General features: G+C 33.6%; 2 protein-coding genes across 2 annotated transcripts; one reads left to right on the top strand and one right to left on the bottom strand.

Moving 5' to 3' along the window:
- Positions 1–56: 56 nt before the first annotated feature.
- Positions 57–4,445, bottom strand: LOC128676752 (pancreatic lipase-related protein 2-like). The gene is made up of 6 exons (XM_053757063.1): positions 4,334–4,445; positions 2,997–3,087; positions 2,358–2,488; positions 1,412–1,645; positions 703–1,021; positions 57–177 (listed from the first exon to the last, which is right to left on the bottom strand). The coding sequence occupies exons 1-6, from the start codon at positions 4,371–4,373 to the stop codon at positions 126–128; spliced, it is 867 nt and encodes a 288-aa protein (XP_053613038.1). The 5' UTR covers positions 4,374–4,445; the 3' UTR covers positions 57–125.
- A 3,422-nt stretch (positions 4,446–7,867) lies between these two features.
- LOC128676723 (pancreatic triacylglycerol lipase-like) lies at positions 7,868–12,268 on the top strand. Its single transcript, XM_053757017.1, has 6 exons — positions 7,868–8,024; positions 8,495–8,573; positions 8,735–8,874; positions 10,596–10,829; positions 11,376–11,694; positions 12,164–12,268. The coding sequence occupies exons 1-6, from the start codon at positions 7,985–7,987 to the stop codon at positions 12,213–12,215; spliced, it is 864 nt and encodes a 287-aa protein (XP_053612992.1). The 5' UTR covers positions 7,868–7,984; the 3' UTR covers positions 12,216–12,268.
- The last annotated feature ends 981 nt before the right edge of the window (positions 12,269–13,249 follow it).

The raw sequence follows: 13,249 nt of genomic DNA, 5'->3' as shown, positions 1-13,249 counted from the left end.
TTGATGTTATTTTATTTGCTACGGATAAACATATTCTACCATAAATAACACACAAATTGTAGTTTAAATATCTTTTTATTGATAAAAAGACATTGTAACTAATTGTAGCCCAACTGTTGAACATATCAGTAGGGATAAGTGTCTTTTGTGTTTACTCGATAAAGTCCAGTTGGACATCTGAAAAAAAAAGTTATTTGGTTAAGGTACTACATACGAGCACACTAGCAACATCATCTATCTGTAAATGTATCTTTGTCTATGTCTCTAAATGTATCTTTTTTTATTTTTTAGCGAAAACGAAAATATGTACTAATGTATTGCAACGAGTAGTCTAATAGAGAGGAACATGGGGTCCGATGCTTAACGGCTGCAAAAGTAATCAGGAAAATGCTCAGAGAGGAAAGAGAAAGTCTAACTGCCCTTAGTTTTCGAAGAATATATGAAATCACTAGCTGCGCCCCGGGGCTTCGCTTCCGTGGGAATTTCGGGATAAAAATCTGTATTTCATAACAGTAGATTTTGCGTGAAAGAGTAACAAACAAACATACATACATACATACATCCTCATAAACTTTCGCATTTATAATATTAGTAGGATATATAATTACGACCAGTGTATCGAATATTGTTTATGAATCATTTTTACGAGATTATGACAACATTTTTTATAAATCGATTAAATTATGAGTAGGTAATACTTACGCCATCTTGATAAGTTTATTATTTCCCATTGGGAGGTAAGTACCCTTGCAGGCATTGATATCCTTCTCAAATTTGGAATTACAGCAGTTGGCATTAAAGTTATTGTCTTTGATTGATGCAACAAAGTACATCCAGGATCTGTTCTGGTGGCACGTGCAGTCTAGACACCCTGGTTGACACGTTCCTCCATTGGGGTAGAAGTCTGCATGTCCTAATTTTTCTTCTATTCCGTTAGGACAATCTGTGCCTGTGTGGATCACCTCTACGTAAACTGCATCAGTACTGGCTAATCTGACATTACTCGTGGTGGGACTAAGACCTGAAATCATATTAGAAATATATTCAGCCTCTCTCCTCATGTTACAATATGTTTTGAATCAAATCTAGTTTGCATATCAAGTCTAGTTTGTCGTACCCAATAGAATTTCAATAAGTTCAGTTATGTTTAAGTCTTAATCTTATGATATAAACGACAAAGTTGGAAACAGATTTTTTCATTAAATAGATTTGAGAATATTATGTTCTAAATGTGTTTCCAAACCGTTATTAGATATCTTTATCTGATCGCGGTCTTACGCGGCGCATGGATTCTTAGTAATAATCTATTGAAGGGATCAAAACTAATCGGTACCGTCGATGATTGGGAGCAGCCCGTGTATTTCGAATATTTTATACTAAAAGATTAAAGTGGATCTCATTAGTAATTTACCTGTAATTCTAGCCACTCTTCCACCCATCTTTCTACCAGCTACGCCAGCTATATGAGCTCCCAAATCAGCTCCAACCAAGTGAAGAGATGCAGGATTAAGGTTGAGTTTCATTAAGAAATTAGCTAAGTAATCGCCAACACTCAGTACAGCGTTTTGGGCAAATGGTAATGACATAGCAGCGTATATAGACCAGTCCACTGCTATCACGTTGACATCTTCATTATTCAAGAGTTCTGTAAAATTTTGAATAGTTCAATTATTCTGACCCGAACATTTTAAATAATAAGCCATTTTATTTCAGGATAAGAAATTCAAACTTAATACTAATTCCAGTGACCAATAATATAAATCTATACAATTATCATAAAGAGGTAGCGTTTGTGAGTATATAAGTTTGAGGCGGTTAATCTCAGAAACTACCGAACCGATTTTAAAAATTTTTTCACCATTAGAATGGTACTTACATTATTCAATATTGCTATAGGGTATATTTTATCTCAAAATTTCCACGGGAGCGAAGCCCCGGGCAAAGTACCTTATATACAAACATACATATAAAATAGATTTAAATACACGTAATTGAGGTGGGTCAGCATGAATCCTTCCGCGTGTCCTCCGAAACACGACTCCCTGCAGCCAGAAGTCCTTCTTCATGAAGTTCTCCAGATGATGGGTCAGCACCCTCACCATAAATGAACTGACTATATATAAGTCTGTGACTGAACTCCATTTTGTAGCGAGAAGTCAATCGCTCGGCTCGGTGAGTGAAATTGGACTTCTTCAACACATACTGACTGAGGTAGTATTTTTTAAATAACTAAAGATAATTAAAGTAACAAACATACATTGATTGTCCCCGGATACCAAAGTTAGAAAGCTTTCTACCGAAAATCTTTTGAAAAGGGAATGGAAAGAGTTTTGTTAGAAGAACGCAGTTATATCTACCTCTTCTAAGATCCGGGTTAAGAGATGTGAGGTGTGATTCCATATATCCATGTATTACTACCACTGTTTTGCCATAATAATTTAAGAGATTTGAATTCTGTGAGGGAGCTAGTTCCACTCCTGACACTTGACTGAAAATGGAATACATTGATCAAATAAATCTTAGAATAGACTTGCGTAGACCGGTAAATTACGTAGGAAAAAATGTCTGCTTATGCCGCTGTCGCCTGGCCCTGGCAGTAGGGGCACACCCAAGAAATGCTGGCTTAATGTCTGCAAAGATGATTTGCGTGCCAATGGTCTGACAGCTAGGGATGCCGTCGACCGTAGGAAGTAGATACAAAAAAGTAGGAAAGCGGAACCTGGGCTCCGACGTTTAGCGGTTGAGGAAGAAACTCTCAAATGAGAGAGAAAAAGGTTATCTTAGATTATAGAAATGACAACACAAGAACTGAATATGTAATTCAGTTCTTGTGTTGTAATTTCTATAATTTTGAACATCTAGTCTCTTGGTTAGTGTATTTTGAATATATAGAAAGCAGTTATCAATTTTTTTTTCATAATAAATTTCTTTTCGCTATTGAAGGGCTATGTTTATTTATGGGTTTAACTTTTATTTAAATTAAAAATAGTAATTACCTGTTGTATAAATAATACCGGTTATATTCACCATTCCTTCGGCTTGAATTTCTTAATAATGCGGCCGGCGGCGGCTCGTCGTTAGCTAAAGCTGTATCAATATTAATTGAAAAGATTAAGAGAAAAAATACGTTTCCATGAACATTTAGTTAATATTCCTTATGATTTGCTGCGAATCAGTAAATTGTTAGTTATTTGTTAATTTTGCCACACCTCAGCAAAAACAGGGTTGCTTTTAAAACATTGGGACTGGTATACATTCTCTGTTCACTGGGACCGCATAAAGTGACTCCCGTGGGATCTACAGCAAATATTTTTGCTTCTGAACACTTATACATGCTTCCATTTGACGAACTAGCAGTACAAACGTTGTTATTAACTCCCGACGCAAAAAGAGGGGTGTTATAAGTTTAACGTGTCTATCTGTGTATATGTATATCTGTCGGTGGCATCGTAGCTCCCAAACGGATGAACCGATTTTCGTTTAGTATTTTTTGTGACATAGATTATTTTATCCCGAGTGTTCTTAACCATGTTTCATGAAAATCGGTTCAGCCGTTCAATAGTTGTAGCGAAATGAACAAATTAAAAAACGAACGCAAAAAAAAAAATAGAAATTAAAAACGCCCGACTTTTCAATACTTATTTATTGAAAAGTCGGGCGTTTTTTAATTTGTCTAACAAACAATTAGTATTTATTTTATGATAACGAATGGTCTACCGATGCGTGATCTAATTTACTTTCTATTGGCTTTCTAGTCCTGTGAGACTATAGTGTATTACATCATTGAAATCTAGTTCATGTAACGGCCAACAATTTTGTTTGGCCAATAATTCAAACGAAACTTTCAATCTGCCGAAACTAAGTTTTTACATCAACAAAGTTGAAAAAAAAAATATTTTTCTTTGTTAAAAAAAATGGTTCAGCTATGGCCGAACATCACGACTTCGTTGTTTTGGTTGGAAGCTACTTTCTATTTAAAAAAACTTTGTGACTTTGCTCATACATATTGTGTAGTAAAATTATTCATAATTATTCGCAATAACACAAGGGCGAACGAATATGCTCAAACATGTACCTTTGACTAGAGCGCTGAGCCTAAATGAAGTTGCAATTCAAATCGACTTATTTGGTTGTCCATTGACAGAGTTCACAAGAGCTACCTACATTGTATATTGTGTTATGGTAGAAACCATGTGTAATTTTAGATCTTAACTATTGAATTTGGAGCACATATAATGATAGTGCAATATATAATGTATGAAATAAATAAATAAAAATTTTGCCAAGGGCGATTATTTATTTGGAAATTAAAGAATATTTGGAAGTGACTTACCTAAAGCAATAGCAAATAATATGGAAACGCACTTCAACATATTGTTTATTTCCACTATATTTAACGCAGTATTTATATAAACAACTTCAATGTTGTAATGGTTTAATGGTAATAATCGTTAACACGTTCATTGCAGCTGATAAAAAACTATCCCGAATTCTATTCTTGCGAGATTTAATCTAACTAATATTATAAATGCAAAAGTAAGTGTGTATGTTACCTCTTCACACTATCTACTCAACCAATCTTGTTGAAATTTTGGATACATGTAGTTTGAAGTATGGGAAAGGACATAGGGTACCTCATCCCGGAAAAATGCTCCCGGAAACTGCTGTTCTTGTGGGAAATATACGCGGGCGAAGCCGCGGGCAAAAGCTAGTGTTATAAAACATAACCGTAGTTCTTTACGCTTAAACTTTCTTAATTTATGAAATTTTTAAATAGACTTTGCAAGACTAAAGTCTGTTTTAATATTTTTAGGTTCCATTCTCTCTTTCTCATCTGATCGTTTTCCCGGCAGCTTCCTCAGTCGTTAAGGGTTGGAGCCCGAAGACTGCTAGGAGCAGTGCCATGTGTAGTTGTGGATCACACAAATCACTGTCAACCATGTTTCAACATTCCCTATATCGTATTGAAATTTTTTTTCCGGATGACGGAGGGTTAATAAGTCGCCGTGTATATTTATATTTTACTTGATTAAATTAAAAATTACAATCCTAATGTAATAATAGTAGCCTCAGAGGACATGCTGGTACTTAATTCCAATTTTAGAGTCCCGGAATCGACTCCCGGTAAAGTTGAGGTAGGAAATTAACTTCAGAGAAAGTTTGTCTTTATACCTATGTATTTGTTTTTAGATGTCATCGCTAAGTTAATACTTTGGAGATAGATCTAATGTTATGTTATCATTTGTTTAGTTTAAATTATAATTGTGTCATAATCGTCACACTTCACATAGAGTGGGTTGCACCAGTCAACTTGGACGTTAAGTATAACCTGCGCGCCGAAGTCGTTTAGATGAAATGGCGTTCTTTGCGTTGTCCTGCGCAGGTTAAAGTTAACGTTAGAATTGACTTATGCAAACCGAACCTTGAGTGGGTTGTACTAGTCAACTTTGACGTTAAATTTAATCCGTGTGCCGCCCCCGAATAAAGTATGACGTACTTTGCGTATTTTCTGCGCTGGTTAAAGTTTGCGTCAAAGTTGACTTGTGCCACCCACCCTTTTCCAACCGAATGTAAATTTAGAGACAACCTTGAACGCAAATGCCATGTCAAATTCGAAAATGAAATGAAATTTGCATAAACAAATCAATTTTATTTTAAATTTCTCGCATAAGTTTTATAACTTCATAATTTATGTTAGCTACAGTCACATAATTTTTAAAAAAATATAATACTCACTAAAAACTCCGAGTAAAAGCAATGTAATTTCCCAATGGAATTTCGAATTGTATGAAAGGGCAAACTGTTGGTTTTTATTTACCATCTATATATACCTGTAACTACTTCCTACTTCCATATTTGAGTTTTAGTTTAATATAAAAAAATGTTGAAAAGGACTACAGAAAAAAAATTAATAAATATATTAGTCTACTGTTTATGAATGTATAATTTATGGGTTATTAAATGCTGAGATAATAAATATGTACAAAAAATACATACCTATGCAGGTATGTATTTCAGGCGATTAGTGTTGTCATTGAAAGACCCTATAAATGTAAAAGTGTGTTTGTCTATTAATTTATTTGTTTGCACTTCTTAAAAATATTTGATGTGGGTATAGTTAAGAGCAAAAGAGAGAGCAGGGAACTTTTTGCAACGAGAAAGTCTCTCATCTGAGCGTTTTACAGGTTTCTTCTCAGCCATTGAGCGTCGGAGCCCAAGGTCCACTATCCTACTTCTTTGTTTCCGTAAAATATTTGTTCATTAAACTGGCAGAATTGCCACAGTCAATAACTAGTTATAAATATTTCTTATTTATGTACTATAAATCGACAATGGATATTAATCACACCGCAGCGGGTGGTGGGAGCCACGTTTCCGAATGCAATTTAAATAAAAATGTTCCAATTTCGTCCGGGTTCAATTTGCAATTGCGCTGCGTGGCGTGGCTTGGGTATGAAGACCTAGTATGCTAGTTTGAAATATCGAATGGTATTTATTTAGGTTTACTTTTAACATGCAGCATTTTTCACCAGCTATAGTGATTATACAAGTTTTTGTCTAATTTTGTGTGAAGATGTTATGATAAGTTACTTACAAAAGCCACAAAAGACAACAGAATTTCCAAAGAAGGTTCATATAAATAAGACAGCCCAATCAAATCACTGTCAAAATATTTTTTTTTGCAACTAACTTTGAGATTTATATCTCAACATTTAACAACCAGAAATGTAAAGGGTGTTTACAGGTGCAGAAATAGTGATGAATACATGGAAAATTATTGCGTAATGACGCTGTAAAGGCGGCCTTACTTACGGAAAAGACGGTTTGGCCCTATAATGTACTCCAAATTGGTAACAAAAACTGGTACAAGTTACTTAGTGTTATCTCTTATACTTTACTAGCGACTTGGCCTGGCTTCGTACTATATACTTTCGGAAATAAATCGGATATAATCTTTCGGAAATAATCGTTATCTGTTTGTAAACCTTACCTACGTAAGGTTTACAAACAGATAACGTAGTTAGGGGGATCCCTGTGCTATCGCGATTTTAATAATATTATTCATAGGTATACATATCAATAACATCAATAAATTATTCATAGATAAAATTAGCCTCTACAGTAGCTTGTTTACAACAAATTATTATTCTTTGGAAGATAATATTAGCTATAACTTTGTTATTACGTTAATTAGGTACTTATAAGATTTATGCGGTGGATTTATGTAATTTCACCCTAATTTGGTTAAACAATCATATATTTGACAGCCAAATTATTGGAAAAAGAATTAGAATGAGGGGTGAACGAAATCGGCATTGATTTTACGACTTAAAATGTTTTATGTCGGGAATCCAGCTTAATTTACCCAACTACGGAGATCTAATATGTTACTAGGTTTATCTGTCTGTCATTTTCGCTCAGTTCATAAACAAATGATATACTTACATAAACTTAATATCATAACTAAACGCGGAAGTTTGTGAGAATAAATGTTTGTTCATTTTCACGCTAGACAGATTTTGATGAAATTTAGTGCACTGTTTGAATTTAACCTAGAATATCACAAGATTATGAGAAATACGTTCTGAGACGAATACAAGTCGAAGCTTTGAGCCCCGAGCTAATGAACTTTCAAAGCTCAAGTCTTAAAGAACAGTTTGTTTTTCTTAGCATCGCTAAAGATCACAATCTTAATCGATCTTTAGATAAGAATTGTACAATTTAAATAGGTACCTAACTTCATCTATATTGCATTACATAGATATATTGTTAAACTTATTTTGACTTGTCGATTGTAGTGTTGCGCTGAATCAGCTCATTTGAATTGAAAAATAAAATGTTAGTTATCTCCTAATCAGTAGGTATTATGTACAATAAGAACATAATCACGTTTAATCGGTATGTATATAAATACTGCGTGAAATATAAATAAAAGCAAAATAATAAGCTGCTGTATGTTATAGTCGTCGTAGTGAAAACAATAATGTTGAACAGTATTTCAATATTATTCGGAATTTCCTTAGGTAAGTGGCTGTATTTTTCGCCTATCTCAACTCTGTCTTGCCGAATTCCAATGGAGGTGCAGATTCAGACATAGTGTCACGTCTTTTTCGCTTACTGGGTAGACAGGTCCAAGAATCGTGATTCTGAAGAGTCTAGGCGGATGGGAAAATCATATGGTTAATTATAGACTATATTTACACCCATCTCAAACGGAATTACTCTGTAAAAGTAATGTGTGTATGCCACCTAACATTTCTAACAAAACTCCCCAACAAAATAAAAATTTTAATTTAAATTTATTTGAAAAGAACATATTGTTAGTCATTGATAAATGATATTATACTTAATTTTTGGAATGCCCAATCAGATGTCATGCCTGATCAATTTTAAATGCTAAGGTAAAAGTTATAGGATTATCCATTTCACGTTTGACTTTCAAATTTAACCAAAATATGGTCAGTAACGGAAACATTTGTAAATGGTTTTTCAGTTTTAGCTACCACCACCGGTGACCAGGTCTCAGAGGACCTTCCAAATGGCCAAGTACATCGGTACTTCTTGTACAACAGGTAAATCACTAGGCTGTGCGACATCCGATAAAAGACTAGGACAGCGGATTCCATCGCATTTTAACGTGTTGAAACAACGCTTAACATATATGCATTTCCCAAAACTAACCCGGAGTCACCACCAAGTGGTATAAACTGAATTAACAACTTATTATTTTCAGGAAGATATACGGAGAAGAGATTAGTTATGACCCACAGGATAGTGGGAACAGTGGCCTTATAGAGGATCTTCCTACGGTGATAATAATACATGGACATAGAGACAGCTACAACGGATCTTTTACCCAGTATCTTACAAATGGTATGTAAATTATGCCTTTAGTTCTATTGCTAATCACAACATAGTATAAAACAAAGTCGCTGCGGCTGTCTTATTCTAAGCGTTCTTCTATTAAATCACGCAGCTGATTTTAAGCAGTTTTCACCGTTATTAAACAATTTATTCTCGAAGGTTTACACATACGTAACTCAGCTCGTACGAAGACGGGCCTAAACTAGATGATCTTTCCATCTAAACGTAACCAAGGCGACCAGCCAACGCGACTCAACCGAGGAGAGTGTCAGGGTACCTACCTTAAAAAAAACGCGTATGTACCGCGTTTTCGTTCGATTTTAAAAGACGCGATGAGCTTTTTAATTCCTGAAATATTAATGAGAAATTTTAAGAGTGTGAAATATCCTTGATTGTGCATTTAGGGCGTCGTACGGTCGTACTTATGATCAGTTTCATATATACGTATTAGACACATAAATATTAAAGATTTCTAATATAACTGACATCATTAATCGGTGTGATTTGATATGAAGTGCTTGTTGCAGTTGTCGTTCCTACTTATTTGGTTATTAGGATCATCCTATAAAGATAGATGTTTGATATATCAATAAAATAAAATATCTCTCGTCTAAGTACAGAGAACTGTCACTGTAATTTATTTGTCATGATAAATATTGGGTGAATTGCACCGTCAAATTTGACGTCGATTTTAAACGGCGCACCGCTGACGTTTACACAAAATTTTCCAATTTAAATTATGGACTACTTTTCCTTTTTCTGCGCACGTTAAAATTAACGTCAAAGTTGACGGTGCAACCCATCCATATTTATCTGATAAATAAATAAATTACATTGACAGATCTCTTAAGTAGACATTTATTGATATAACTGGATAAAAACATGTACTTATTAAAATTGAATTATTATTTTTCTTGTATCCTATTTCATATATATATATATATTTAATTTTGTAACAATTTGCAATTTCCTAGCATAGGTACCTATAGATAATGATCGCTAAAATTTCTCGATAAGTGATCTTGTTTAAAGTATGTAATTTTGTTTTAAAGATAACTCAAAAAAAATCTCTTAATGATAACCTCGTAACTCAGAGATATAAAGATTTAATATTCGAACTTAGCCTATTTCGAATTCGAATACGAATGCGGAGGCGCTCAGGATAAATTTATACCAAAGACGACTGGTGCAACTGAGCCTAAGGGTTAGTTTCACCAGTCAACTTTGACATTAATTTTAACTTAAGCCCGCCGTCAATTCGGTGAAATGGCAATCTTGTGTCGTTGTGCCAAATTTAGTAAGTATATTATATGTGTGGTGTTTTTATATATATCAAAGTTTTATACATATGTATTTATTTTAGAACTTATTATTATTATTTTATTTTTGGCACACACAATGGTTTACTGTTAGATTAAGTTCACCTTTCGTAATTGTATTATCTACAAATTGTATATTTTGCGACAAAGTTTAAATAAATAAAGTTGACGGGTGCAACGAGAGTCTTAATTATAATTATAATATTAATCTTAATTATAATATTAATCTTAATTATAATATTAATCTTAATTTTAATATTAATCTTAATTATAATATTCATCTTAATTATAATATTAATCTTAATTATAATATTAATCTTAATTATAATATTAATCTTAATTATAATATTAATCTTAATTATAATATTAATCTTAATTATAATATTAATCTTAATTATAATATTTTTACAGAACTTGTAGCGAATGAAAATATTAACGTGATAGCATTGGATTGGTCAGAAATCGCCTCGATGCCGTACTCATTTGCCCAAAACTCAGTATTGCGTATCGGCGACTACTTAGCAGCATTCATCGCCAATCATGGAATCAACTTGGCAACAACACACTTGATTGGACTCGATTTGGGAGCACATATAGCTGGTGTCTCTGGTAGAAGACATTTTGGAAGGATTGCTAGAATTACAGGTAATAATTTTGAAAACAATAAGGGGATATCTATTTTTTTTTTCCAACAGATTAAGCTTTAGAAACACAACATACTGCGGAAACTATGGGAGTTAGCATAAATCCCGTGAAGAAACTTATCGGATTTTCATTGTCCAGGAGTCAATTTAACAGACCACTGGATTCGGACAGAACGAGGAATTTATGCCAAGAACTGAGTATGAGCTGCGGTACAGGACATTGCACATATATATTTGGAGCAGCAGACCTGTTCTCCCTGGAAAATGATGCTACTGAATTTAGAAATTAAATCATAGATTGTAATTATAATGAAACAACTGTCCAAATTGCCATACGAATAAATAAATGAAAACGCTATAGAAACGTGGGATCCAAGGTTATGATTTGAATTTGACGGTTGGGCATGAGCGACTTTTTAATGACTCGAGAACTTGAGATTTTTGCCCCATCTCTTGCTGCACTGGCCATTGTGGCAAGTCCAATTCTTGAGCTAAAGCTATCAAATAATGGTAGGTAGATTGATGTGATGAAACTCCTCCTTTTCAGGTCTTAGTCCAACCACCAACGTCGTCAAGCTAACCAGTACCGACGCACGTTACGTGGAGGTGATCCATACAGGTGCAGCGTGCCGTCATGGTCTTACTGACAAGCTGGGTCATGCGGACTTCTACCCCAACGGTGGGGGGTTCCAGCCAGGGTGCTGGACTTGTGACTGCCACCGCAACAGATCTTGGTTATACTTCCTTGTATCAATAAAGACGACTATGTTCAATGCTAATTGCTGTAATTCAATGTTGGAAAAGGACGAAGATATTTGCAGAGGCACTTTCCTTCCATTAGGTACTACTAGGCTTGCAAAGACACCGTAAGTATTTTTGTTTAGCTGTGTTATTAATAATTTCTTACATATCTCCATACATTAGTATGTAAAAAAATATTAATATTATAAATACCAAAGCCTGTCTGTCACGCTTTTACGGCCAAAGCGCTAGACCGATATTGATTATCTTTTCAGTTTTAGATATATTTTTAGTATAGTTTTTTTAATAGGCTACTATTTTTACAAATTCCCGAAAGACCTGAATAATCGAGGCATATACTTAGCAGTGGGTTGATGTGGGCTGAAAATGATAATGATTTTTCAAAATAACCTTTTTATAGTCGCCTAAAAATGTTTTAATGATGATTGATGAGATGTTAAAATATGTGCATAATATATATATATATATATATGTATATTAATTGTTTATTATGTAATGTAACCTAGTTACAAAAGCCTGTATATACAGGATAATATGTCTTCTTTTATTATATTTGCACAATTTTTTTTTCAGATGTGTATCTGGAATTTATCGAATAAACACACGCGAAGATTTCCCGTTCTAACAAACATTGTAATTAAATGTAGCTTATGAAGACATAATGAATTGTTAAAATGATTATGATTTTTTTACGGTCCCCTTGTAATCACCAACATAGTATAAAGCGTAGTCGTTCCCGTTGTCTGTCCCAATCCTAACTAATATAGAGATAATTAAATAAAGATAATAATCAAATACAGTACAAATGCTACTGTTCTGAATATTAGTCCAACTATCGATTATCGTGATCAACGTGTGTAGATATATATATCTACTTATAATAATACAAGAAAATAGATACGTTGTGTCCGATATAATAGATAATATTAAATAAAATAGATCTGTACAAATTGTAATTTGTATAGATGTAATTTATTTTATTAATTATTAAATTATTATTATGAATTGAGATAACTACGCTCCTACTACGTGTTAGACCCATGGGCCATTGCGACTCCGCTGCGACGACGCAGCATGTTACAGCTTCATCCATTTACAAAAAAATATTTTTTTCTATAGGTTTTTGAAATTGATGTGCATCGAAACTCTAAAGTTGTTTTAATTTGATCCGCGTGTCAATATTACGAAGGACGACGGAGTGCAAGAACCAATAGGGCTTGGCTCCTAATCTTAAACAGACCCCATGTCTTATACGATTATTGTAATATTATAATTGTAATAGATTTTAGATTAAAATATATTATTTTTTTATTCATTGCATTTCACATACCTAATGCTCATTATATGGGATAAAACAACACCCAAAATAAATTAACAGTGAAGAACAAACGTTAAATTTCGACTTTCTATACTAAATAAAATTAGCTGATCATCCAAATTTGTATTCGAGACCTGAAAGTTTTTGTAATTAATCGAGATCGATTTCTTTGGAAACCAACTCAGTTTCTTCATCTGTTCACAAAATTTGTATGTCCCTGTATTTTTGGTTTTTAAATTTAATGTAGATATGTGCTGGCCAGCCTTATTTAGTTGTTCTTAATCTAACTAGATAAAGAATTTTAGTAGAAAGTATTATAGTTTCCATTGCATAATGTAGTC

The sequence above is a fragment of the Plodia interpunctella genome, chromosome 16 (assembly GCF_027563975.2).
Source record: "Plodia interpunctella isolate USDA-ARS_2022_Savannah chromosome 16, ilPloInte3.2, whole genome shotgun sequence".
Lineage (NCBI taxonomy): Eukaryota > Metazoa > Arthropoda > Insecta > Lepidoptera > Pyralidae > Plodia > Plodia interpunctella.
The sequence above is the reverse complement of the archived record's forward strand: the minus strand, read 5'-3'. Positions and strand labels throughout refer to the sequence as shown.

What these genes read in the sequence shown, in the direction of transcription:
- LOC128676752 (XM_053757063.1), bottom strand. Translation starts at nt 4,373, where the DNA reads ATGTTGAAGTGCGTTTCCATATTATTTGCTATTGCTTTAG. An exon ending in TAACCCGGATCTTAGAAGAG is followed by an intron (nt 1,646 to 2,357) that starts GTAGATATAACT and finishes AAAATTTTACAG; the next exon opens with AACTCTTGAATAATGAAGAT. An exon ending in AATAAACTTATCAAGATGGC is followed by an intron (nt 178 to 702) that starts GTAAGTATTACC and finishes TTTTTTTTTCAG; the next exon opens with ATGTCCAACTGGACTTTATC.
- LOC128676723 (XM_053757017.1), top strand. Translation starts at nt 7,985, where the DNA reads ATGTTGAACAGTATTTCAATATTATTCGGAATTTCCTTAG. An exon ending in ATTATTCGGAATTTCCTTAG is followed by an intron (nt 8,025 to 8,494) that starts GTAAGTGGCTGT and finishes ATGGTTTTTCAG; the next exon opens with TTTTAGCTACCACCACCGGT. An exon ending in ACTAGGCTTGCAAAGACACC is followed by an intron (nt 11,695 to 12,163) that starts GTAAGTATTTTT and finishes TTTTTTTTTCAG; the next exon opens with ATGTGTATCTGGAATTTATC.